At 49.1% G+C, this 26017-nt stretch overlaps 1 protein-coding gene across 7 annotated transcripts in view; it reads right to left on the reverse strand.

The window, feature by feature from the left end:
- AP2A1 (adaptor related protein complex 2 subunit alpha 1) overlaps nt 1–26017 on the reverse strand; it is a 37671-nt gene that overhangs the window by 6255 nt on the left and 5399 nt on the right. Inside the window, exons 2-19 of one of the 7 annotated variants that reach the window (XM_053362508.1) lie at nt 25510–25578; nt 20852–20994; nt 19487–19680; nt 17876–18005; nt 17114–17215; nt 16061–16169; nt 13321–13468; nt 12376–12544; nt 11795–11932; nt 11109–11291; nt 9796–9893; nt 8349–8580; nt 6958–7122; nt 6263–6328; nt 6011–6171; nt 2787–2858; nt 1180–1262; nt 219–309 (exon numbers count right to left, since the gene is read on the reverse strand). In XM_053362508.1, coding sequence (XP_053218483.1) covers nt 219–309; nt 1180–1262; nt 2787–2858; nt 6011–6171; nt 6263–6328; nt 6958–7122; nt 8349–8580; nt 9796–9893; nt 11109–11291; nt 11795–11932; nt 12376–12544; nt 13321–13468; nt 16061–16169; nt 17114–17215; nt 17876–18005; nt 19487–19680; nt 20852–20994; nt 25510–25578 — 2353 coding nt within the window. Of the gene's footprint in view, nt 1–218; nt 310–1179; nt 1263–2786; nt 2859–6010; nt 6172–6262; nt 6329–6957; nt 7123–8348; nt 8581–9795; nt 9894–11108; nt 11292–11794; nt 11933–12375; nt 12545–13320; nt 13472–16060; nt 16170–17113; nt 17216–17875; nt 18006–19486; nt 19681–20851; nt 20995–25509; nt 25579–26017 lie in introns of all 7 variants that reach the window. The other 6 variants (XM_053362507.1, XM_053362510.1, XM_053362511.1 and 3 more) reach the window with 6 other exon arrangements.

The raw sequence follows: 26017 nt of genomic DNA on the forward strand, positions 1-26017 counted from the left end.
GTTTACCTTCCTGCCGGAGCGGTACCTATTTATCTACTTGCACTTTGATGTGCTTTCGAACTACTAGGTTGGCAGGAGCAGGGACTGAGCAACGGGAGCTCACCCCGCCGCGAGGATTTGAACCGCCCACCTTCTGATTGGCAAGTCCTAGGCTCTGTGCTTTAACCCACAGCGCCACCCGCATCCCCCCACCCCCAGTAGACGTTTACAAAAGGATATGGCTCTGCAGATCTCCTGGGTAGCTGACTGTAGGGGTAAAGCTCTGGAACTGGATGGACGTTTTGTTCCCGTAGAAGAGATACATCCGGCCTGGAGAGAAGATGTTTAAAAAAAAAATGTGGAGCTGCTCAGCATATCACCTTGGCTGCTCACAACACCAGCTCAGGGCCCCTCGACACCAAGCATGGAGAATCTGTGGTCCTCCAGATGTTGCTGGACTGCAGATCCCATCGTTCCTACCTACCATCCATGCTAGCAGGGGCTGATGGGAGCTGGAGTCCAACAACAGCTGGAGAGCCACAGGTTTCCTGTCTCTCCCCCCACACCAACAAGTTTAGCCAAAAGGTCCATAACCAGCACAAACTGTCTCTTCCAATCTTCTCCTTAAGAGACACTTGTGCAGACACGACAGCACGCAACCCTCTCTGATTTTGGCAGGGGGAGATTTATTTATTAACTTTTATAGCTGATAAATATCTTTACACCCTGGCTTCTTCCTCCAAAACAGAACACAGGGCAGCTTCACATGAAAAAACATTCACCGACTGTCCCCTGGAAGCAAGTCTCACTAGAACCAACAGGAGAAACTGTGTGCCTCCCTTTGTCTCCAGCAAAAGGCAACACTTACATTACAACCAACCAATCAACCAATCAACCAATCAATCAATCGATACAAGCAAATGCTTAGATTACAGGATTCCCAAAATCCAAGTACCGCAATTTGTCAGAGACTTGGGCACCTAGTGCCCCACAAGCAAAAATCTAGTAAGTGTCAACATGCAAAAGGAGTTGAAGGGAAAGGATTAAAAATTAGTTTAGAGAGGTGGGGAGCCCATCAAGGAAGCTGATGTGAGGAGCATCTCCTTGAAGTAAGGCCAATGAAATGCAAAGACCAGCTTCCTAATATGCAGCTTGGGGGAGCTGGTCACCATTCTGCCCACTGTCCCAAACCCCACTCACCCAGGTTCTGCCGGAACTCCGATTTCACCCCGATCTGAAGCAGCTGGTTCTCAAAGAGCACTCCGTTGTTCTTGCACACGAACCTGCAATGGACCACGGAGGGTTGGTTATGGGCAGGCAGGTATCCAAGGTCTTCCTTCTGTTTTGGCTTCTAGCACCCAGGGCTTCCCCACACCACCCTTTCCACTGGTGCTGATCTCTTCTGACATGCAGCCGGTCAACCCTAGCCTACCTCCTGCTGTCTAAGGGCTTAAGGCTCAGCTGACAGCAGGTCAGTGAATCGGAAATACCCCCTTGTTCAGAGGAGACCCTTTTCTTCCCAACTGCCATGTCTGGGAAGCAGAGGAACTTTAGCACATAGCAGAGAGTAGTGTCTCTGCTATGTGTCTAAGCTAAGACAATGCTGGAAACCTCAGGCCTGGGGCGGAGGTTCCCTTCAGGCCTTTCTATCTGGCTCTTGGGGAGTCTCCCCAGGCCACACTGTGTTGAACCAAAGGTGAAATGTTCTGAAAGCTGTGCTTAATGCCATCTTGGTAGTCAAGATAACCCCACCAGTAATTGGTATTGTGTTATAGCAATGAGCTTCTACATATTCCCTTGCTTTGATATATAGGTTAACTGGCTTGCTTTGGTGTTATCCTTATCTATGAATTTCTGAGCCCAGAAAGGGGAGCTATCTGTAAGGTTTGGGTATTTGCCACCTAGGCCCTCATCTTGTCAGGTTGGTGAAACAATAGGAAGGTCTGCCCAAAGAGACATATGCTGCTTTGTGAGTAAAGAATGCATGAACGTTTCCTCGGGCGTGAACAAGCCATCTCCTTGCTGTTCCACATCTGCAAAGGCTGGGAGACCTGGTAGGCTGCTTTGCTGTTATGTCTGCACTTTTCTTTTAATAAAGCACTAGAACTGATCACTCTGGTGTGGTTGGACCACCATTCCCACAAGCCCTCCTTTGGGCCTGAGGTTCAGGACACACACCCCTTAACGGCCTGGCCCTGCACCCTCCTTTGCTGCTTTTTCCTGGCTGAAATGTATGCCTAAACCATGGGTAGACAAACTAAGGCCCGGGGGCTGGAACCGGCCCAATCGCTTTCTAAATCTGGCCTGTGGACAGTCCGGGAATCAGAGTGTTTTTACATGAGTAGAATGTGTCCTTTTATTTGAAATGCATCTCTGGGTTATTTGTGGGGCACAGGAATTCCCCCCCCCCAAATATAGTCCGCCCCCTCACAAGGTCTGAGGGACAGTGGACCAGCCCCCTGCTGAAAAAGTTTGCTGACCCCTGTCCTAAACTGTGATGATCTCACTTGCTTGCCTAGATGGTGTGTGGGTGTATGTAGAAAGCTTCACTGTACAGAGGTTAAGAGGTGCATCTGTTGTCCCGCCCACTTTCGCTTCCACCCACATGGACCCTGGGAGGTTGCCCATGAGGAAATGCGGCCCCCTGGGGTGAAAATGCTTTCCAACCCCCTGAGCTAACAGCACAGATGGGATCAGGATGGTGAACCAGAGCTTCTTGCGCCAAGGGGAAAGAGATTTCCAGTCTGCTGCCGCCGCCACCCACAGCCCCAGCCTCTGGGAGCCACAGCCCCGCTGCAGGATCTTACTTGTGAAGCAGTTCATCGGCCTCAGCAATAGGCAAAGCGGGGTCCTCAGAGACAGATGCGGCAGCCCCTGAGCTGAAGGTGGTGGCAAAGGCCATAGCAAAGGGGACCAGCGGTTGGCAGGGGTGGGGAAGAGAGAGAAAGAGAGAGCAGAAAAGTTGAGTCACCAGGGCACAGCACCAGGTTAGTACCAGAAGGAGGCAGAGAACAAACACACACGCACACAAATATATAGACACCAAGCCAGCATGCAACATAGCAGGTGAGGAGGCAGCGGAAGGACCAGGCACTGTTCCTAAGTAGCTTCTAAAAGAAAAGGTTGGGAACCTTAATTCTCCAGTTGTGGCTGAACTGCTATGTCCATCATCCCATTGGCTATGCCTGCTGGGGGTGGTTTAGCAACAACTGAGGCAGGGGGCAAAGTTTTCCCACACACACCTGCGCTAAAAGGACAAGAGCAAAATGTATTTGCATCGTTATCACCTTTGCTAGGGACACGCATGACACTGTGGGTTAAACCACAGAGACTAGGACTTGCCAATCAGAAGGTCGGCCGTTTGAATCCCTGCGACGGGGTGAGCTCCCGTTGCTCGGTCCCTGCTCCTGCCAACCTAGCAGTTCAAAAGCATGTCAAAGTGCAAGTAGATAAATAGGTACCGCTCCGGCGGGAAGGTAAACGGCATTTCCGTGCGCTGCTCTGGTTCTCCAGAAGCGGCTTAGTCATGCTGGCCACATGACCTGGAAGCTGTACGCCGGCTCCCTCAGCCAATAAAGTGAGATGAGCGCCGCAACCCCAGAGTCGGTCACGACTGGACCTAATGGTCAGGGGTCCCTTTACCTTACCACCTTTGCTAAGATAGACATAAAGGAGAGCCCACCAGATGAGACCATCACAGTCTTGCATCCTGGTTCCCCAGTGGCCAAGCAGGTTCCTACGGGAACCTGCAAGCAGCAGGGCCCAATACGGCAGCGCTCTCCCTACCTGCGATTCCTAGCAGCTGGTTTCCAAAAGCACGCTGCCTCCCTCAGGGTCAGCAGCCACTGCTGGCCTTATCCTCCGTGATTTTGTCTAATCCTCTTTTAAAGCCATCCAAGTGAGTGACTTTACGCACAGGCAGACTCTTCTTCCAAAAATCACGTCTGCAAGCAATTTAGGTGCCCTGACCTGCTAAGAAGCTCACCTTCCCCTCAAAGCCCAAGAAACCCAACTCTGCATTCCTTGACTCAGAGGCACCTGCCACCCCAAGGGAACCCACGACTCCTTTGTGGTAGGACCTACATCTGCACCAACTTCCCACACTGCTGCCACTGATAGTCCAGGAGATCTGGCCACCAGTGGCTTGAACCCACCTGCTTTTTCAAAGAAGCATGAAATTCTAGCCTTGGGCCTCCACCCCCTAGTCCCTGTGGTCCTCGCTCACATGAAGGATGTGAAAGGCTTAAGGCAGTTAAAAGTAACTCCCAATTCGTCAACAGCCCCAGGATGAAATGGCCTCTCTGGCCTTTGCAGTCTAGAGGCCCCAGGGGCGACACTCATGTCAGGAAAGAGACATTCCCTTTGGGCTGTTTGCTTCTGTTCCACAGCCACCTCCACCTATCTGCTTGCTTGGAACCATCTGTGTCCATGGCACTTTGGAACACAAGAGCAGAGGGTCCCTGCCCCAAGGAGCATCCAATCTTGAAATTCCACCCAGAGGAGAAACAAGAGGACAGGGAGGCAGTATGCAGTTGTTTCGGCTGCATGTGCGTAGGCTTAGTTACAGCGTGACGTGGGGGACGAGGGGGTGGTGCGGGTTTCATAGCAGGCAAGAAAGGTGGTGTCAGGCAGGTGTTCTGGGATGCCGCTGCAGGCGAGAAAGGACGGAGGCACTGATGTTCAGATGATGGAGGGTGGCGGAGCCAGAAGACCGAAGATCACTGGCAGAGATGCATCGTGATATGGGGGGTGGAGAGAGATTGCGGGCGGGACAACAAGGTCGGGAGGCGGGTGGCTTTGAAGGCAAGGAGAAGGAGCTTGAGCTGAACTAAGGCTCTTTTGCTGACACAGCACCGGACAAGGAATAAGAGCCCTGCTCAGACCAAAAGCCCATCACAGTCCGGCATCCTGTTCTCTCAGTGGTCAACCAGATGCTACAGTGACGCCCCCAAGCAGTGCTCTTCCTGCCTGTCATTCCCAGCAGCTGGGCTTCAACTCCCATTGGCCATGACGCCTGGGCTGATGGAAGTTGGGGTCCTGAAAGACCCAAGGTTCTCCATCCCTGTCACAGAACATCATTTCAACTTCCATCATCCTTCTCCTTTCACAGAGAACTGAAGTGTAATCAAACACACAGGTGGTTTTTTAAAAATTGCTAGATGCCCTCTCCTCCTTTCAGCTGATGGGAGTCCTAACAGAGAACCGGGACTCATTGAGAGGTGCCCCTGAGGAGGTTGGGGAGGCGGGGGTAAATAGCAGGGTGGGCAGTATTGGCAGAGAGAGTGTTTCAGCCCCTTACTCTGCAGGCAGGACAGCCTCCACCAAGAGGGATGAAGGACTCTCGGGAGGAGCCTCCAAGTCACTGCTTCGTCCAAGGCAGAGCAAGAGAGAGAGAAAGAGAGAGAAAGAGAGAACCATTCCCAAGAGGCAGCAGACAGAAAGAGAGAGAGATATATACACACACACACAAAAGAGGGCAAAGAAACAGAGAACAAGACAAGGCCACGAGGACTAACACATGCCCCTCTCCCAAAGGACAGAGAAAGCTCATAAGATCCCCACCATCTTGGAAACAAGCACCCTTGAAACCCATCTAGCCTGCCCAAAGCAAACATGAACGCGGGGGAAATCCACACCATCCCTTCTGAAACACAGGACCAGATACCAGGCCAGGCTTCTTCTCGACTTTCAGACCTAGCCGTGGATCAGAGTTACTATTCCTGGCAACGGGAAAGGCCCTATATCCCCATTCTGTGAGTGAGTTCCTTTCCTCCAGAATAAATAATAATAATAATAATAATAATAATAATAATAATAATAATAATAATAATTTATTTATTATTTATACCCCGCCCATCTGGCTGAGTTTCCCCAGCCACTCTGGCTTGCACTCTTTTGACAGAGAGAGCATTCAGTGGGCCTTGTGTCTACAGGAGCCCACCGTTACTCGCCGCAGCACCACGGCCCAGTTCCCCTGAGAAAGCAGAGGGCCAGAAAAGCCTGTGCCCACATCCCACCAGGGCCCCCTCACCTCAGGAAGTTATCTTCTGCGCCAGACACAAGGCCGGTTGCGGATGAGGGGCTATCCGAGAAGACGTCCACTAAAAGGTTGCCAGCACTGGATGGGACGCCGGAGGCAGCTGCTGGGGTTGCCCGGAGGCCGAGGAGGTCGGCAGAGGGGGATGGCGTTGACTGCGGGGAAGCGGGAGGGAGGGAGAAGCCAAGGTAAAGGTCCTTCCATGCACCTGCCTTGAGAACTGAACCCATGAACCCTGGTACCTACCTTGGGGGCAGAGGAAAAGGCACCGGGCCCTGCGCTGTGGGAGCATGCTTTCTCTCTACTCCTGCACTAAAATGTGTCCAGAAAAAAACAAATTCTGCAATTGGAATAATTGTGCAAATTGGACACATTCTTACATCAGTTTCATTAACACCTCCTCATTTCTGCGGGGAAGGGACAAGCCTCTCGGTGCTGCCTTTTACTAATTCAGTTTTCTATACCTATTATTTCTTTACCTTTTCTAATTTACAAATCTGCATTTCTTCACTAATTCTAATCTCTAGATCTCTATAACTCTATCCAGTATCCATCCCTGCTGCCCACCTCTCAGATTTGTATTTTATCTTTTGGGCAAGGCCCAAGGGGAGGGAAGACAGGTGCACTGTGTGCATGGCAGCGCCAGGACACCAACCAGCTTGAGGCATCACAACTGCATTTCTCCTGGTTGGCAGATCTGGCAACAAGCCGAGAAATTCTCAATGGAATTTGTCAGCCGTTGCAGAATCCACCCACCCACTTCCCTTCCCGCTTTACAGCACCACAGGCTTTTTGGTAAATGGTTCTCGCCCTGGGCTTTGACTCCAGAGACCTCCCTTCTCCAAAGAGCCCAGGTCTCCACCACACACAAGGCACCCTTTTCTTGCCAGGGGACACCCCAAGTCTCCAAGCCCCAGACCCTCCCTCTCTTTGGCACTCACGGCAGTGCTGGCTGAGGGTTCCATGCCCCCATTGATTTCGGAGTTGGGGTCCTTCTTGCCGTCGTCCAGCTCGCTGCCAGCTCCGGGGCCCTTCTTCTTCTTGAGCTTAGCCAGGATGGAGGACTCGCGCTCAGGGAATGGAGGCATCTCCTCCAGCACCGTTGCCTAAGGGGCGGAGTTGGGGAGATGGAGAAGGGTTCAAATGACAAGTTATTCGTCTGCTTTTCATTTACGGCTTGGTTATGTCCGCAGAATGGAAAGGTGGCAGGATTCCCAAGGACGTGCTCTAGGGGGAGCTGGCTTCAGGCCCATTGGCAGGCCAACTCTGTGCTACAAAGGGTGTCTGCAAATGTGATATGAAGGCTGGCAACACCAACCCCACTATGTGGGAATCCCCTCCAGTCAACCACAGTGCCTGGAGGCAAGACAGTCAGCAGTGATCGGAGGAGGAATGACTGCTGGGTGGAGCACAGAAAGAAGAAACGCCGTGGTGCATCTGCAGCAGCACAACTGGACGCCTTCATCTGCCCCAGCCGCAACAAAACAGCCACAGCAGGCGCTGTAACTCTCCAATAGTTTTGACTTCACCCCCAAAGACGGGCGGATGCCAACAACTTTTTCATTCATGACACTTCTATTCTGCCCCATAACCACAGTTCTCTTGCCAGCATCCAGTTTTGTTTTTAAATGCAGCAGAAACAATAAAACCCAGTGCCCAAAACAAGCAAACAGAAGCTAAAGTTTTAAAAGCCCATACAATTCCTCTCGGAAAAGGCAGATCTTACAAAAAACTTCAGAGAGGCAAAATGCTGGAATCCTCAAAGGTCCCAGAGCCCTTTTCGGCTCAAGGGTTACATTCCTTCATGCGTGGCAGACGTATGGCCCACCCAATGTTGTTGGACTACAACTCCCATACACCCTGATCACTGGGTCACACAGTCTGGGGCCGATGGGATTTGGAAAGGGAGCTGTGGCTCAGCAGCAAAGCCTCCGCTTTGCGTACAGAAGATTCCAGGTTCAATCCCTACCACCTCCCAGTTGTTGAAACTTGCTGAAATCCTGGAAAGCTGCCGCCAACCAGTATAGTCAGCGTAGGCAGGGAAAACAGAGGTCTGACCTTGGTATACAAGGCAGGTTCCTATTCCTGGCTCCCCATTGTGGCCTATGGTGAAGGGGCAGAAATGGGCTTCTGGCGCAGCACAAAAAAAATCCCAAGAGCTGATTTCAATTCACAGATCGAAGCCTTACGTCTCCCCTTATTTGATGCAGCTGCAACCAGTTTCTCTTTCAGATCAGCCAACTCTCTTCCCCAACCCAGTCTCCCCGAGATGAATGGCTCACTCAGCTACCAGCCCACCCGCCTCTCGCAACATTCCCAGTTTCCCCCTCACCAAGACATCGGTGCTGGCGATGGAGCTGAGCTTGAGGTACTCAACCGCCCGCTGCTGCAGCTCCACGTCGGCGTTGCGGATCTGGCTGTCGGAGCGCAGCACTTCCTGGATGGTGCCCTTGGTCTCCGGGAAGAGGTTGATGAACTTGATGTAGGTGGAGAGGAGCAGAGCCCGGGTGGAGACGCTGCAGAGGTGGAACTTGGAGTGCAGGAGGTTGAACTGCACCAGAGGGCTGGAGGAGGGGAAAGAAGGAAGGAAGGAAGGAAGGAAGGAAGGAAGGAAGGAAGGAAGGAAGGTAATGCATTGGTACCTTGGTTCTCAAACGGCTTGGCTCCCAAACAAATCAGCTCCCAAATACTGCAAACCCGGAAGTGAGTGTTCCAGTTTGTGAACATTTTTCAGAAGCTGAACGTCCGCCGCAGCTTCCAATTGAGTGCAGGAAGCTCCTGCAGCCAATCAGAAGCCGCTCCTTGTTTTTCAAACCATTTTGGGAGTCGAACGGACTCCCGGAACAGATTAAGTTTGAGAACCAAGGTACCACTGTATTATACTTTCTTTCTAATACCCTGCCCATCTGACTGGGCCCCAGCCACACTGGGCGGCTTCCAACAAAAATACAGGAAAAATAACAACAAAACGACAAAATCAAACGTTAAAAGCACTCTGAAATAGGGCTGGCCTTCAGATGCCTACGAAAAATTATATAGTTTTTAACATCTGCCAGGAGGGCATTCTGCAGGGCAGGTGTGACTACCGAAAAGGCTTTCTGTCTGGTTCCCTGTAGTTTCACTTTGTGCAGTGAGGGAACCGCCAGAAGGCCCTCGGTGCTGGACCTCAGTGTCTGGGCTGAATGATGTGGGTGGAGATGCTCCTTCAGGTATACAGGAAGGAGGCAAGGGTTGAGGGGGGCACCATTTTTAGCTGCCCCACTCCAAGTCAGCATAGCAAAGGGAAGGGGATCTGAAGCAAGGCATGCTAACATGCCTCACCAAGCTAAGAAAAGAAGGGGACGAGCCTCTGCAAACAGAACTAAGCCCTAGTTCTCTGTGAGGATGCTAAGCTGTCCCTGGGCTGTACCATTCATTTCAGACTGCAGGTGGAGGCTCACGTGTTTGAAGGATCGTACCAAAAAAAAAAAAAAGTTAAATATAAATTCCACCTTCCAAAAGAATCTACATGCCGGAGTCCTAGCCTTGTCTTCTCCCTGACATGCTTGGCCTAACGCCCACTGGAATGGTAAAATAAGGGCTTCCAGGGTTGAGAACTCCAGGGTCGCTGCCACAGGGATTGGAGAGAACCAGCCCACTGAATGGCCTTGAGGAGGCATCTCACTCAGAGCTGTTTTGAGGATCGGTGGAGGGAGGGAAAGAATCTGTCACCGATAAGGTGGGCTAGTGGGTCCCTCTCCTAGGCACTGCCCACATCCCTTCCTCCCACAGTTCCCAACCTTGAGCGAGGATCTCCAGCGATGAGGTTCCCAAACTCCCCTAGGATGTAGCCGCCAACTTTGACCATGTTCTCGTGGCAGGCGGGAGCCTGTAGGGCCTATGGAAAATAAAGGAGATCTGTAATGTGCTGTAGGGAGGAAGGGGGGGGGGAATAAGCTCCCATTCAGGATCCCATGCGACCATCAGGCCATGATTTAAAGAGAGGTCTTCTAGAACTCTGTTTAGCCCTTTTCCTGATGTGTCTCAAGAGGACTAACACCGCAATTGCCTCAGGCTCTTTTAGGTTCATTCTGGGTCTCTAACCCAGAAAGAACTGTGGCTGAATCGAGATGCGCAGGCAACTCCCAATTTATGTGGGGGTTGCATTCCAAGGCACCATGCGTTTAAGTGAAACTGTGCATACTTGGAACACCATTGAAAAAGGCTGCAAGCACCCCATTCAGTCCCTGCCCCCCCTTTTTAATATGTATGATTTTCAGGTTTATACATTTCAAAAAATTTACAGTCATTTTAACATTTCAAAACTTGGCTTCCTTCCCCCTCTGTCTGCGATTCCTTACATTTATTCTTAATATCTTCTGCATATCCAAATTAATTTAATTTGTTCATTTATTCATCTACTTTAAATACATACTCTTATGAAATTGCAGGTTATTACAGCTACAGGTTATTGCCCCCTTTTGTGACATTTTCAGGTCGCTTCCAGGTTTGAGGCGCAGTCGTGCACATATTGGACATGCTTAAAACGGTCTCTGCCTGTACATAAATTCAGTGATGAGCCTGCTGTAGAAGTGCATTCATCACAGCTTGTGACACATGGACTGCCATCTCCCCAGGACTGAGCTTAGGGCAAACTTCTCTCCCTCCTCTGCAGTTTGTGACAAAGACTGGTTTGCACAGAGCTGATTGGCTGTTCCTTGTGTTTATAGGTCTTGGAACTGCGCCCCCCCCCCTGCTGTATTTGACAGATACATCTAGATGTAGCCTTTGTGACAGACACTTTATTAATATTGCAAAATCAACTCACCTAGATTTGCAGAATTCCTCTCGGGCCGTTTTGTATCAATTAGCAGCCCTTTAGCGAGGCAGGTGGACACGCATCTCACCCACAGAGCAAGCAGCACTTGGGGAAACTGTGGCCCTTCGGATGCTGTTGGACTCCAACCCCCATCATGCCTGACCGCTGGCCATATGCTGGCTGTGGCTATTGGGAGTTGTAGTCCAACAATATAGAGGGAAGCGAAGGCTTCTCCCCAGAGCAACAGGGCAGGCAAAGAAGAAACGGTCAATGACTGTGACCAACCCCACCCACCTCAAAGACCGTCTTGGCAGCATAGCCTTGGACGTCGTCTCGGTTGATGACGATCTGGATGACGCGGTACCAGACCTCCTCGCTCACATAGTCCCCGGCGATACGGATCAGATTGAGGATGGTGTCCACATACCAGCTGTAGTCCACTGCGTATTTCTCAGCAAGGATAGCCACCTTCAGCACCTAGGAGATATGGAAAATGAAATATTGCCCTGCCAGTTCCTATCAGGCTTTAAGCCGCTAGGGGCCACTCTTCAGTACCAGCAAGGCTGACCCGACACCTTGATGCTGATGGTGCTGTCCCCCCTTCTCCGCCCCACCATTCCACATACAGAAGCCGATTAGAACGACAGCTGAATATAACTTCAACACTGGCAAAGAGGAAACATCTTCCTATGCAGTCAAGCATACACATTTCTGTTCTCCAATGAAAGGGAATGGCTAGTGGTTGGGAGATCTCAGTGCAAACAGCCAGAAGGCTGCCACTGTCGCCTCCCTCCAAATTTCCATCATATGCCAACTGAGGCAGCTGCCCTGCTCTGCCCAACAGTAGGGCCACCCTGCACGCCAAATTCCTCTAAGAGGATTTGGAAACTCCTGGCCTTCCTTCCCCTCTTGCTGTTTCACAGAAATCTACCTAGATGAAGAAACAGCTCTCTTTCCCACGAGCTGAAAAACCCACTCACAATCTCCTCGCGGATAGAGTAATCTGCCGTTTCCAGGTAGCTGAGCATCTCCGAGACGATCTGCTTGGCGTTGGTGCGGTCGCACATGGCGTAGAGGAGATCGGCAGCCCGCTGGCGCACACTCACGTCCCTCTCCGTCTGGGAAAAAGAGGCCGGGAGTGTGAGACCAGCAAGTTCTTGCCTGCGGCATAACCCCCGTCTTGCCCCGGTTGGCTTTCACACTTACAAACGGAGCATCTTCTGCAAGCCCACTATAACAACCAGCAGTTGGATAGGATGAGGTGAGCAGGAAGAGCATGCAGGTGGTACCAGGCTGAAGTGATGCTCCATTGCTTTCCAGCGGCTCATTCCCTGCTATGCTCCTCAGTCCAAGGATGGGAGGCTGTGGCCCTTGAGATGTTGGCAGACTCCATCGCCCAATGGGGAATACCCAGTGAAATCTCTCCCCCCCCCTCCAAATTTCACCACCAACACACGGGGAGAGGATTTCGGGAGACCACACTCTCTCAGCCCTTCAATCTCATTCTGCGTGCAAGCTACCTCGCCCATCTGCTCTGCCCGTGCCTTCAATGGGTTCTGACCTTGAGGGCGTTGATGACGGTCTCAATGTGGGTCTTGACGGCCTCGTGGGAGAATTCAGAGCTGGCCAGGGTGCACATGCTCTCGAGGGCCAGGTATCGGAGGTTGGTTTCCCGATGCTGTAGGAACTGGCCGAGTTGATTACATGCCCGCACCAACAGGTTGGGTTCGCTGTGGGTCAACAAAGTTAAGCCCCATCTGAGCATGGCAGGAGGGACATCCCAGCGGAGCTCAGCGGCTGACTGCACACTTCCCAAATCAACCAGATATGTCCCCCAGTTTGGGGAAAGGCCATAGATGCATATCATAATTATTCTATGCCTTAATTCCTCCATCATGTTCTCAGATATATATTTTACTACTGTTCTTACTCAAAACCTACTTGCATTTTAACATGTTTACATTGATTTTTAATCTACATACATTTTCCAATCCTCCTTAAACACTGCCTTATCTTGATCTCTAATTTTACTAGTTAAGCTTGCTAATTCTGCATATTCCATCAATTTCAGCTGCCTATGTTCTTTAGTTAGATGCAGCCTCGTTTCACCAGTTTTGCGCATCTAGCATTCTCGCTGCAGTTGTTGCCTATTAAAATTAATTTGACTGATTTTTGGGGCACATCTGTCCCAGTTATCCCTAGAAGAAAAGTTTCTGTGCTTTTGGGGAGAGTTGCCTTAAATATTTTCTTTATCTCATTATAAATCATCTCTCAAAATCCCTTAGCCGCTCTACACGTCCACCGCATATGGTAAAATGTAGCTTTTCACATACCTGCCCCTTCCCCTCTCTGGTTTTGCCCTGGTGCTGCCATCTAAAGGCTGCCAAGGACCACTGAGACACTTGCACAGTGAGATATCTTTGGAAAAGCACTAGCCATTTCCCCCCACCATCTGATTTAAAGGGTCTCTGTGCTAAGGAAGAACAAACAAGGGTGAGGTGCTCACCTGTCGTAGTGGATGATGAGACTGATAGCTTCAAAGAGGATAGCATTCTTGGCATTGGAGTGCTGGACCTTCTTGGACTTGGGTGGCTCCTGGGCCTTGTTGAGTATAGTCTCCAGGCACTCAACCAGACGTCCTTTCACTGCTGCATCTTCTGCGGGGAAAAGCAGAGGGTGCAAAGGCCAGGAAGCAGCATGTTAGAGCAGGTCCCAGCAAGAGGAGAACCCAAGGTTCACGGCTCCCAATGACCATTCACATCTCCTTAGACTTTCCCTATGGATAGACCAATCTAACTCCAGTCCATGTTAATTTCACACATGTTCATTCAAAAATCCTTTCCCTCCCATTTCTGCAGTAATCTGGGCTGCTTTTTAAAATCCGTACAAAAAAATTGTCTTTGAATACGTAGCACAAAATACGTCATTAAATACATGATTCATCTCAGTGTATGGATTTCTAAGTGCTTTTCATCCCAAACATGCATTTGGGTAAGATTTTTTGAGAAGAGTATTGGTTAATGATGTTCTGATCCGTGTACTAGTCTGGGAGGTGGGAATTAGGTTGGTTCTTGGCTCCCACACAGCCTCCAAGTGTGTTGAAGGCCTCCAATAAAGATGTTTGAACAAAAGCTGTGACATTTTGTGATGCTATATAAATGTTAGGTCCCCTCCTCTGACATGCAGAAAAGGAGATGGGGAGGGGAAAGGGGAGCAGCATAAATTTGCGGGAGACTCATTCGCATAGCAGGCAACTGGGGTTTCCTGTTACATCTGAGCCAGGCCTCTGAGAAAGAAGAGATGAGAAATAGATAAAGTAACCTCTTTTACTGGGTCAGTTCAAGGCCAGCATTTCATCAGCTAAGCTGGACCAAGTGAGGTCAAGCTTTCAAGTACCTACCCAATGAGAAGTTCTATAGAACAAGGAAGTTCACCTGCTAGAGAATGCGGCAGCTAGATTGGTGACTGGGAGCGGCCACCGAGACCATATAACACCGGTCTTGAAAGACCTACACAGGCTCCCAGTACGTTTCCGAGCACAATTCAAAGTGTTGGTGCTGACCTTTAAAGTCCTAAACGGCCTCGGTCCAGTATACCTGAAGGAGTGTCTCCACTCCCACCCAGACACTGAGGTCCAGCGCCGAGGGCCTTCTGGTGGTTCCCTCGCTGCGGGAAGCCAAGTTACAGGGAACCAGGCAGAGGGCCTTCTCAGTAGTGGCGCCCGCCCTGCGGAACGCCCTTCCACCAGATGTCAAAGAGAAAAATAACTACCAAACTTTTAGAAGACATCTAAAGGCAGCCCTGTTTAGGGAAGCTTTTAATGTTTAATAGGTTATTGTATTTTAGTGTTTTTTTGGAAGCCGCCCAGAGTGGCTGGGGGGACCCAGCCAGATGGGCGGGGTATAAATAATATATTATTATTATTATTATTATTATTATTATTATTATTATTATTAAGCTATAACACCAGGATTGGATGCAGTAATGCCTCCAAATAGCAATTATTGGGAATCACAAGTGGGGAAAATGCTTTATGGAGTCAGACCCCTGGTCTATCTAGCTCAGCAATGTTGACCAAGACTAGCAGGATTTCAGATTGGGGTCTCTCCCAGCCCTTTCTGGAGATGCCGAGGGTTAAAAGCTCAGACCTTCTATATGCAACGAAGATGCTCTACCACCGACCTATCGCTCTTCCCCTTTTGCTCCTGTCCTGCTGACAGGCTTCCCATAGGCATCAGGTTGGCCACTGGGAGAAGAGGGTGCTGGACCGGATAGGTGTTTGGTCTGAAGGGCCCTTCTTGTGATTTGAAGGCCAACATGAAAACCACTTAATTCAATTTCTGGGATTTAGAATGAGATGGGAGGAAAGCGGGACTGCTGGGAAGTACGAGCAGCATCCAGCACTTCAGAACAGCGACATCTGATAACCTTGGCAATGAACTTCATTATATTAGCAGAGAGATCTGGATATACCTGGCTGCCAGATCCCATTAATCCGCTAGCCTCTGCCTGCCAGAGAATCCAGAATCCCCAGCTTTCTGTTAACTAAACAGAGCCTACAGGCAGCCTGGAATAATTGCCCAGAGAGAACTACTGGACACAGCCTTGCACACAATCCATCTACTGTATTGGCCTGAATATAAGTCGCACCTTTTTTTCCAAATTCTGACTGTGAAAAGTTAAAGTGCGGCTTGTATTCAGAACCGAGCGCTGCGCACCCGCCTCTCAGCACTACCACCCTGAACAGGGGGCGGGGGTGGCTGGCGCCAGCTTCAGGAGGTAATGCCAGGAGTCGGTAGTGCCAGGAGGTGAGCGCGCAGCACATTCGTAATCAAGCACTGGCGCCGGCTTGGGGAGGGGGGCGCTGAGCACCGTCTGCCCCCCATTCAGGGTGGTAGTGCCGCACCCTCAAGCCTTGAATGTGTGTCTTATTTGTGGGTGCATCTTATATTCGGGCCAATAAGGTATAATAATAATTTATTATTTATACCCCACCCATCTGGCTGGGTTTCCCCAGCCACTCTGGACAGCTCCCAACAGACCATTAAAAACACGGTAAAACATCCAACATTAAAAACTTCCCTAAACAGGGCTGCCTTCATTTGCCTTCTAAAAGTCAGGTCGTTGTTTATTTCCTTGACATCTGGTGGGAGGGTGTTCCACTACCGAGAAGGCCTTCTTGCGTAGAAGGGCTTGGGTGCCACCCAAAGTGGCTGCCCCCCCCCCAATTCCAGGCCACCTCTTACCTGGGGGAGGATAACACTGCAGCAGCCGCAGGAGCTTGACCGAGAGCCAGGGGGCTGGCACAAAGTAATAGGTGTAGTCCTGGAGGTCTGTGGAGGCCGACGACACAATCTGCCAGAGGGGCAGGGGATGGGATATAAAAACACAGCAACACAAACCACCAGTGAGTCAGCTATATTAGAACATCCTCATTATTCATTAGTCCAGGGGTGGGGAACCCTTTTCAGTCCAGGGGCCACTTTCACTTCTGGGCAATCATCTGGGGGGCCACATGGCAGTGGTGTGTGGGGTCAGTGGCAAAAGTGGTTGGAGCAAGCGGGTGGATTCCACCCAGGAAGAGTTGAAGGATACGTTCCGGCCAGGCAAAAACATCTGGGAGTGAGAAGCGGGGCCAGTGAGGAGTATGGGCTTCCAAGGGCCAGACATAGAGGCTCGGAGGGCCGCATTTGTCCTTTAGCCCTGAAGTTCCCCGCACCTACGTAAACCCATTACCACAAAGCCCTGGCAGGGGAACTAGATGTGCTTCGAAACAGTCAGGGGGAGAAGCGAGAACCAGATTGTAGTGATCAGATGGGAATCAGAGTCACTTTGCCAGACAGTGGGGTTCATTCCCCCCATGCTGTTTCCCCAATTTAAGTACCCCAGCTCAAATCTTTACAAAATACAGCAAAACAATGAGAGAGAGAGAGAGTCGTAGCTTTTGTGGACAGACGCTGAGGAACTGATGCGCTTAATGCATCACTTCCTGCTCCATGTTTCTTTCCTTCAACAACTGGAAGCAGGTGCAGAGCAGCCACTATTTTCACTAGGGCTGCAGCAAACAGAGGGATTTGGGGGGGGAGGTTAACCCTTTCTCTCCCCACTGTAATCCTGATGAAAATCACTCTGTGCCTGCTCTCAGCCCTGGGAGAGAAGCACCCACCTAGTTTAGGGGAATCCTGCTTCCCAGAAATAAGACTCGCACAAGTACAACCAACTGGAGCAGTAACTAAAAGGCAAAATAATTGGTGCCCTGCTCTCTTCTGTGCACACCCCCCCCCAAACCCAGACCTCACCCTGCTGAGCCTGGATACAGCCAACGAAACGCATGTCTTGAAGTCATCGGGATTCTTCTTGCAGAGGCAGGCAATGAGGCTGACGGCAGCTGTGACCACGCCCTGTGTTTTTTTTGGGGGGGGGTGAGAAAGATGGTGTGCGAAGTGAGACCACTTTGAAAGGGGCTAAAGGAGGCACAAATGCACCACTTTCTGGCTCCCACTGGGCATATGATAGAAGGAGAAGTAAAGGATGTGCCGAGTCCGGTGTGCATCGCTACTACATAGGAGCATTTTGGAGCAAATAGCATGCTTTAGTTAAACAGGGGCATAGCTGTCAACCTTCTCTTTTTTTGCAGGAAATTCCCTTATTTCAGCGCCATTTCCCATTGCTATCCCGGATTGTTAGATATCCCGTAGACTGTCCCCCGGGACAGATGAGGCTGCTGATCCCTTATTTTCAAATCTGAAAGTTGACAGCTATGAACAGGTCTCTGTTGGTGGCCAAAGCTTTGTACGCTGCCCCTCATTCGTGCACCCCAGAGTCACCATATACAGACCAATAAAACCTATTGGTTATGAAGAACCTTTACTCTCGGCAGCGTAACTATCCGGCTACTCTTATTTTGAGCTCTGGGTACAAATAGCTCAGTGTTCCCCGAGCGATGGGCCATGTGATAGTGTCTGAGTGGATGTGGAGGGCGTAACATATGTGTATTATTGTGGGGGTGGTTCCATACGTCGGCCCCTAGGAAGCAGAGGCTGGGGGGGGGGGTTACATACCATGTGCTGATCATTCAGAAGGTGCACCACCCGCGACGTCCACTCTCCCATGGGCACCAGGTCGGGTGAGGTCTTGTAGAGGCGCAGGAGGCAGAGGGCAGCACTCTGCTTCACGCTATCCATGGTGTCACTGAGGGGCAGTTGCAGACAAATAGGTGGGTCAAGACGGGTGAAGGAAGGAGAACAGGTCAATAGCAGAGCAACTGATGATCCATAATGAACTGAAAAAAATGTTTAAAAGTACTTTCCCAAAAAATCTGAGTCCTTTCTGTTAGGGATAATTCAGATGAAAATTCCCAGGTGTCAAAAAAAGGGTATTTATGTATGCTAGTACTACGGCCTATGTTTTGTTCACCTCAAAATGAAAAATGAGCAAGGTCCCAACCAAAGAAGAATGGCAACTTAAGTTGACAGAATATGCACAACTTGCAGACTTAACATATAGAAGAAGAAAACAAGAAGAACATATGTTTAAAGAAGATTGGAAAATGTTTATTGACTATACGGGAAATAATTGTGTTCAGCTGAAAACGCTGGCAGCAGTAAGAAAAACTCAGCAGTGTAAATAAGTTTTGATGGATGCAGTAATGGAATACTGAATGGTATAGTTTTTTGTAAAATATGCAGGGATTTAAAATATGTAAAGTGAACCATGGAAAGAGAAGAAGGGAAGTTATTGATATCTTAAGCATGTAAAATGAGTGTTTTAAATTGTAAAACAGAAAATTTGATGAAATAACAGTGCGTTAGCAGTGGATTGATATTGGGACCGTCCACACTGTTCCGCTTTGTTAGCTGCTCTGCGATACTTTCCCTGTGTTACTGCTGTCTAGCTAGAGTGCAAAACATGGGCAACAAAAAACACCACCCTGAACATTTGCGGCATAAAAGGTTGCAGGGTTTTGGGAGGAAACTACATGACAGGCACCAACTGGGAATGAAGCAGGATGGCTGCCACAAAACCTTTGGAGGCACCAAGAGCACTGGAAGTGAGATTGTGCATAACCGCACAGATGGCATCACATCAGATCACAATACAGTGGTACCTCGGGTTACATACACTTCAGGTTACAGACTCCGCTAACCCAGAAATAGTACCTTGGGTTAAGAACTTTGCTTCAGGATGAGAACAGAAATCGTGCTCCGGCGACCTGGCGGCGGCAGGAGACCCCATTAGCTAAAGTTTTGCTTCAGGTTAAGAACAGTTTCAGGTTAAGAACGGACCTCCGGAACGAATTGAGTACTTAACCTGAGGTACCACTGTAAAAAGGATGCCTGGAGACACAAACCAGACCTGTATACAGTGGTACCTCGGGTTACATAAGCTTCAGGTTACATACGCTTCAGATTACAGACTCCGTTAACCCAGAAATAGTACCTCGGGTTAAGAACTTTGCTTCAGGATGAGAACAGAAATTGTGCTCTGGCGGTGCGGTGGGGGCAGGAGGCCCCACTAGCTAAAGTGGTGCTTCACGTTAAGAACAGTTTCAGGTTAAGAACGGACCTCCGGAACGAATTAAGTACGTAACCAGAGGTACCACTGTATGTTCCTTGCCTCTTGTGGATAGACTCCCTCTGAGCAAACGCTTTTCTCTAGTGGGACTGGCTTACCCGGCCACCAGGATGCGGGGGATCTCAGAGGCAAAGGCCTCGGCCATCTCACGGCTGCCCACATTGGCAATGCAGTGCAGGGCCAGGCACATGAAGGTGGGGTTGCGGCTCGCCAAGTCATTCTTGATGGCGTTGTTGATGAGGCGTATCAGCTCACTATTGCAGTTCACCAGCACCGAAATGAACAGGTAACCCTAGGGCAGAGAAGAGGCAGATAAATACACATGCAGGCACATTCTGAGCTAGGGGAGAGGCATGGACACACAACCCACAAAATCATAGAGGCTTTTCTCCACTCTGTCCCACAGCAGAAAAGGGGCCAGAACGAAGTTGGCTGGCGCTCCCGAGGCAGACAAAGATCGTGTGCACACCGTACATGAAAAGCATGTGGCTTGCCCCAAAGACTCATGGGAACCGTAGTTCACCACACGGAGAACTACAATTCCCAGCACAAACTACAGTTCCCAGGATTATCTGCGGGAGGGGTGGGCTGTAAATGTGCGGCAAATGTATGGTGTGCATGCAGCCATATGTGCTGTACAGTTCAGCAAACAGGAGCTCCTTTCTGCACTACAATTCCTGCAGCGACACACCCTGGCAGCCAAACTGTTTCCATCCAAAGCATTTTAGAGTTGTCAGTGCCATGGGTCACTCCTTTATTTAACAGGCATGATACTTCCTAATTGATGCAAATAGCTCAAAATACAAAGAAGAAAAAGAACAATACCATGTGAGGAAAGTGAAAGAGTGGGGAGAATTGGAATGTTGTGGGTGTGGATAATCATTGGCCCAGAGGCCAATGCTGCTGAACTTCAACTCCCATCATCCCTGGCCATGCTTGCTAGGGCTGATGGGAGTTGTAGTTCCACAACATCCAGAGAGCGAAAGGTTCCCCACATCTGGGATACAGAGGCCTAGACTGAAACCTCTATCCAGGCGTAGTTCACATAAAACACCAGAAAAGGTGGAAAACTTGTTCCTGGGTGACACCAATACAGAGGTGTGTGTATGTATGTTGCACAACAGAAGAATACTTGTCCGTATTTTTTTTATTTTAAAAAAAATCCCTAGATGTCCCAGGGGGAGGGGAGGAGGACTATATGTGAGACATAATATCCTGACCCCCTTGGAGTGAATAACAACAATGTAATGAAAATAACTAGCACAGCCTTCCTTAATAAATTCCTTACAGACTTGGCACTCTGACTTCTGATGATAACATTGGGAGGTAGCTGCCTGTTGCTCCTTTATATCTATTTATACAGATGGGGAACTGAGACCAAGGGAGAGCTGGAGCCAGTTTAACAGGGGGGGAAAGGGGGGAGACCCCCAGCCTCCCACCCCAGGCCCCTCAAGCCTACTCACAATTTGCTTCTCTGTGTACTTGTTGGAGCTGAGCAGGTTGACAGCCTCCATGTGACCAAAGTCGATGTCATGGCCCAGCAGGAATATGAAAAGCAGCTTGCAGACATATTTTTTCTTGCTGTAACCATCCAAGGCTTTATCTCCTGAGAGGGGAAAGAGCAAGAGGGAGAGAGGAGGGGGAGGTCACTGGCACTGCTGGAAGGAGAGAGGTGTCTTGCAAGCCAGGAGCGTGGGAAGGGAGGGAAGCAGTGGCAAAAGCTTTCCAGCCTAGTACTATCAAGCCTTCGGAATGCTTTCCTATTTTGAGTTGCCCAGGGTGGGCTTGAGAAGGAGGCAGGCGTTCTCAGAAAATTTCTTCTAACTGTCGCAGAGAATTTCAGAGAAGGGAAACCTGTGAAACACGCTCCCCCCCACATTGTTATTGTTAGTAAAAGAATTTATGTGATACCTTTCTAATACCAAAGAGGTCCACAAACAAATGAAAGCCTATTCTCAAAATAACATGAACAAAACCAATAATAAAAATACAGCTGCCACTAATTGAAACACATAGGAAAACAGCCACATTACGACATTCATAATTGATAAACAAACCCATTAAAAGAGCATGACAATTAAAACAACAATCAAAGTAGGAGATTCGCGTCAGGAGATCAGAGAAATGATCATCTCAACAGGGGTGTTGATGTGCTGTTGGACTCGAACTCCCATCAGCCCTAGCCAGGATGGGAAATAGTCAGGCATGATGGGGGGGTCCCAGCAACATCTGGATGACCACTGGTCATTTTACATGGTCCCTGCAATTTCACTCTGGGCCAGAACAGACCATTTTGCTGCCTGAGGTGCAGAAGCGAATGCCCGCCCCCTCCTTAAGGGAAGGTACAGATTACTCAAGGCCAGCCGTGTTATTTTAGTTGACGCAGCCAATCCCACAAGTCCCTTTCTCCAGCTAAAAGTACAATACTAATAAATTAAAATTGCCAGCCATTCGCTGCTCTTCCATAGCACCCAAAAATGCTGCCTGAGGTGGCCACCTCACTCTGCCTAACAGAGATGCCTGACCTGCTTAATGGGCATAGCAAGTTTACCTATGGGATCCCCTTACCCCATATATGCACTGTCACAGAGGCCAAATAATGCCCATTCCACACTTGTAAGTAATCTATATTTTTAGTGTGGCAGCACCTACACTTTGGATCTCCTGCCTTCACTGTACAGTACAACCTCTACTTACAATCATAATCCGTTCCGGAGGCCCATCCGCTGGGCGAAACCGGATGCTAGTAGAGGCGCCGTTGTGCGCATGCGCATTCGGCAGCAGCGCACTTCTGCGCATGCATAGAGGCGGCAGCTACTTGTGCGCACGCATAGATGGCAGAAGCTGCTTCCACGCATGTGCGAATTGCAGCAAACCCGATGTTTACTTCCGGGTTTGCCGCAGTCGCAACCTGGAACGTCCGCGAGAAGAGGCGGATGTAAGACAAGGTTCCACTGTATTCTTTTTCAGTGCCATCTGTCATGGATGCTTTAGCTGAGATTCTTGCATTGCAGGGGGTTGGACTAGATGACCCTTGGGGTCTCTTCCAACTCCACAATTATACGATTCTATGTAGACGTTGCATGTCTTTCATCTCTTTTTTTAGCTACTGCTGACTTTAATATTTTTTAAAAATTTTGCTTAAAATAATGGTTTTAACTGGTTTTTTAATAAACAATTTGAATGTTTTATTTTGTATTTTTGCAAACCGCTTAGAGGCTGGTTGGTTTTTTTAATACTAGCGGTATTTGCCCCTCCCCAAAACCGCACGAAGTCTATGACAATTGTGTCTCATACCGAATATAAACAAACTGTGAAAAAGACACTATGACTCAAAAGTGGAATCTCTGTTTCCTGTTTGTTTTGTAACACAATATTTAATAAAAACCAATTTTAAAAAGCAATAATAAAGTGGCATATGGATTTTGTTAAATAAGTAAATGACTACAAACTTGATCCCCTTCCCATCTCAAGGATAGAGTTTCTCAGGCTTGGATTCTGTTCCATCTCAGCAGATTCTTCCCACTGGTGCAAGTGGGCTCAAAAGTGCCAGAAGTTCTGTCCACAAAATCTCTGGATTCCACTTTGGCCTCTGGCAAGTGCTATACTAAACATCCCTTTTCAGGTAAGGGAAGGAAAATTGCATCCCTTTCCAGGCTACTCTAACCAGCACTGCAGAGAAGAGGAGGACTCTCTTCTTTTTCTCCACTTTCCAACAAAGAAGCAATTGCTTAGGAAGCTCCTGGTATGCCCCGCGGAGGACCTTAAGGTCCACAAATGACAACATTTTGGAGGTCCCAGGTCGCAAGGTGGTTAGATTGGTCTCAACTAGGGCCGGGGCCTTTTCAGTACTGGCCCCGACTTGGTGGAATGCTCTGTCACAAGAGACTAGGGTCCTGAGGGGCTTGACATCTTTCCGCAGGGCCTGCAAGACAAGACCTGTTCCACCTGGCCTTTGGTTTGCACTCAGTCTGACCCTTATGTTTCCCTCCCCTTATGGTTTTGATCTATGGGCTACTTTTAAAATGAGGCTGCATTTTAAAATGCATTTTAACCTGAATTTTAAGTTGGGTTTTTTCCCCCCTATTATGATTTTACTGTAATTTTACTGGTGTTAGCCCCCCTGAGCCCGGCTCTGGCTGGGGAGGGCGAGATATAAATAAAATTTTATTATTATTATTATTATACAGAGTCGGGCCATTGGTCCATCTGTCTCACTATCGTCTACTTTGACTGGCAGCAGCTCTCCAGCATTTCAGGTAACACTGTCTCCCAGTCCCACCTGAAGATGCTGCAGATTGAATGTGGGACCCTCTGCACAAAAAGCAGGCACTTCAAATGACTTGTCTCCAATGTATACAGGCATGACTCAGTGTGTCTGCACACACACATACATACATGCAAGATGGGGAAAAATACTGTGCCCAGGAGTATCATAAAGCACATTTGTGATGCAACCTCAGGGGCAATTTTATAAAGGCAATGGAGCTCATGGAAGATCCATTCCCCTCCTGCAACACTAATGCAGGAAATTACGACAATATATTATAAAAGTCTTCAATTTGAAATTGCAAAGGAGCTATTCATAGAAGGTCAAACTGCTGTCGCATTGTGGTTGTGCCATTCATTCTTCTCCCCACCATCTGAGCTATTCTTGATCAGAACCGAGGAAGACGTAACTGTTTCGTAACACGCAGGGACGGGGAGCGAGAGGGATCCAAAGCAACCCTGAGCAAAGGAACTCTACCCAGGTAACCATTTCTGCCAAAAGACAACACGCTGCCAAATAATGAGAGCTAGAAACTTTCCCCTTTCAAATTGAAACGAACACTCAGGTTCAAAGGATTCTGCAGGCAGTTTCGAAACTGCAGCATGCAGTTAACATCCACAGAGATTCCCAGACAGCTAGATCATGCTGTGCTTTGAGAAAAGGAGGAGGTTTGGTAGAGACGGCCAGTGTAAGGAAGGAACCAAAATGACTGGATTTTTTGGGATGGGGTTCTGCGAACCACAAGGTTCTCTGGAAGTAGACTAGTGAGAGTTGGGTGGGATAAAGAGGATCTAAGCAGCGTATGCATTTGTAGTAATCACTGCTATCTGCCACATGACACAAAGTGAAATAATCGGGGTTGGTTGTCTGGTCCTTAACAACATTCTTGTGTTCCCAGGGGTGGGAGGATAAGTGGATTGTACCTGAAGGACTGCTGGTTTCTGTCATGCTCCTAACTCAAACATGCTCCTCCTTTAAAAGAAACTTGTCACAAATTGCACAACTGTGCACTTTTGACTGCCCTACCCCGCCCTCCTTGTTGAATGGCCTGACCACAAAGACTGTTGAGGAACTGAGCTTGTTAAATTCTGCTAATCCAACCAGGAACACAGTTTGGGTTTCTGTTCCAAGCCTCCCCTCTTTTGTTTTGCAGCGGAAGCAGAGAAAATTGCCCTTCTCCAGCAGCACAAATAGCCCTGCAACACCCACCCACCCCAGCAGGTTCCAGAAGCTTCAAATATGCAAAGATCAATATCTGGATCCAGGTTTGGGTGGGGAGGGAGTTCAGTGCATCAGAAGCAAAAGGTTGTCTGGAGAAATGAGCCACATTGGACGAGACTGGTTTAAAGCAGGACTGTGCACGGTGCTGGCACAAGCAACTCCCGGATTCTCGAGGAAGAGAAAGGAGGGCTACCAGTCAGAGCAGAGGGCCTGGGAATCAGACCTTTTCAAGTTCATTTCAATGTCCCAGCTGGAGACAGTCCAGCTTGTGGAGGCAGTCCAGCTGGGACAGTCCAGCTGTTTAGCATTTCGACCCTGAGCACAGGGTCATCCCTCATCTGTTGCCTGCGGACGGACTACTTAAAGCACCTTTCTGCAGAGCATTGCTGACAGGGTATTAGGAAAAGATGGACGGCGAGAGCTGAACCAACCTGGGCAATGACTACAGATAAGCACAGTCGTGGAGGAAGAGAGAGAGAGAGAGAGAGGAAAAAAACGAGAAACCGTGAGTAAGTCAGGCTGACTCATGGAGCTGCTCTCGGGATCTATGGTGTGAAATAGCATATCCTGCAGATTGGAAGAAGGGGGAAGGGGGAGAGAGGAGAGGGAGAGAGTCGAGGAAGGACTTACCCTTGAATTTGGACCGGATATTGGCCAACTCTTTGTTGATTCGTTTGATTTCAGCCTCTTTGCTCTTACCTGGAATCAAAGACAAAGGCATTCAAACAAGGGACAAGCCAGCCTTCTCTATGCAACACCCACTCAACTCACCTGGATATGTGCTTGGTACTACTAAGTGCCTACCAGTACGTAAAGGGAACAAAGAAATAATATTGGGGGAGAGAGAAAGAGCTTGGAAAAAAATACCAGCAAATGGAAACGGTCATGAACAAAACATCATCCAGCAACACACCAAAAGGAAAGAGTAATAGCCATTTTGCTGCTTTGCCATCACTTAAGGGCCAAAGTACATGAGATGCAGACCACAAGATCTGTGATCAGAGCTCCAAACTCCCCCCCCCCAGAAATGACACCTTAGAAGCCACCAGGGAACTCTGAATTTGATCAGAGCAGTAGCCCTAGGGAAAAGGTGGGATTTAACCCCAGACAGCTATTTACCCCAAAAAAATCTAACACA

The sequence above is a fragment of the Podarcis raffonei genome, chromosome 13 (genome assembly GCF_027172205.1).
Source record: "Podarcis raffonei isolate rPodRaf1 chromosome 13, rPodRaf1.pri, whole genome shotgun sequence".
Taxonomy (NCBI): Eukaryota; Metazoa; Chordata; class Lepidosauria; order Squamata; family Lacertidae; genus Podarcis; species Podarcis raffonei.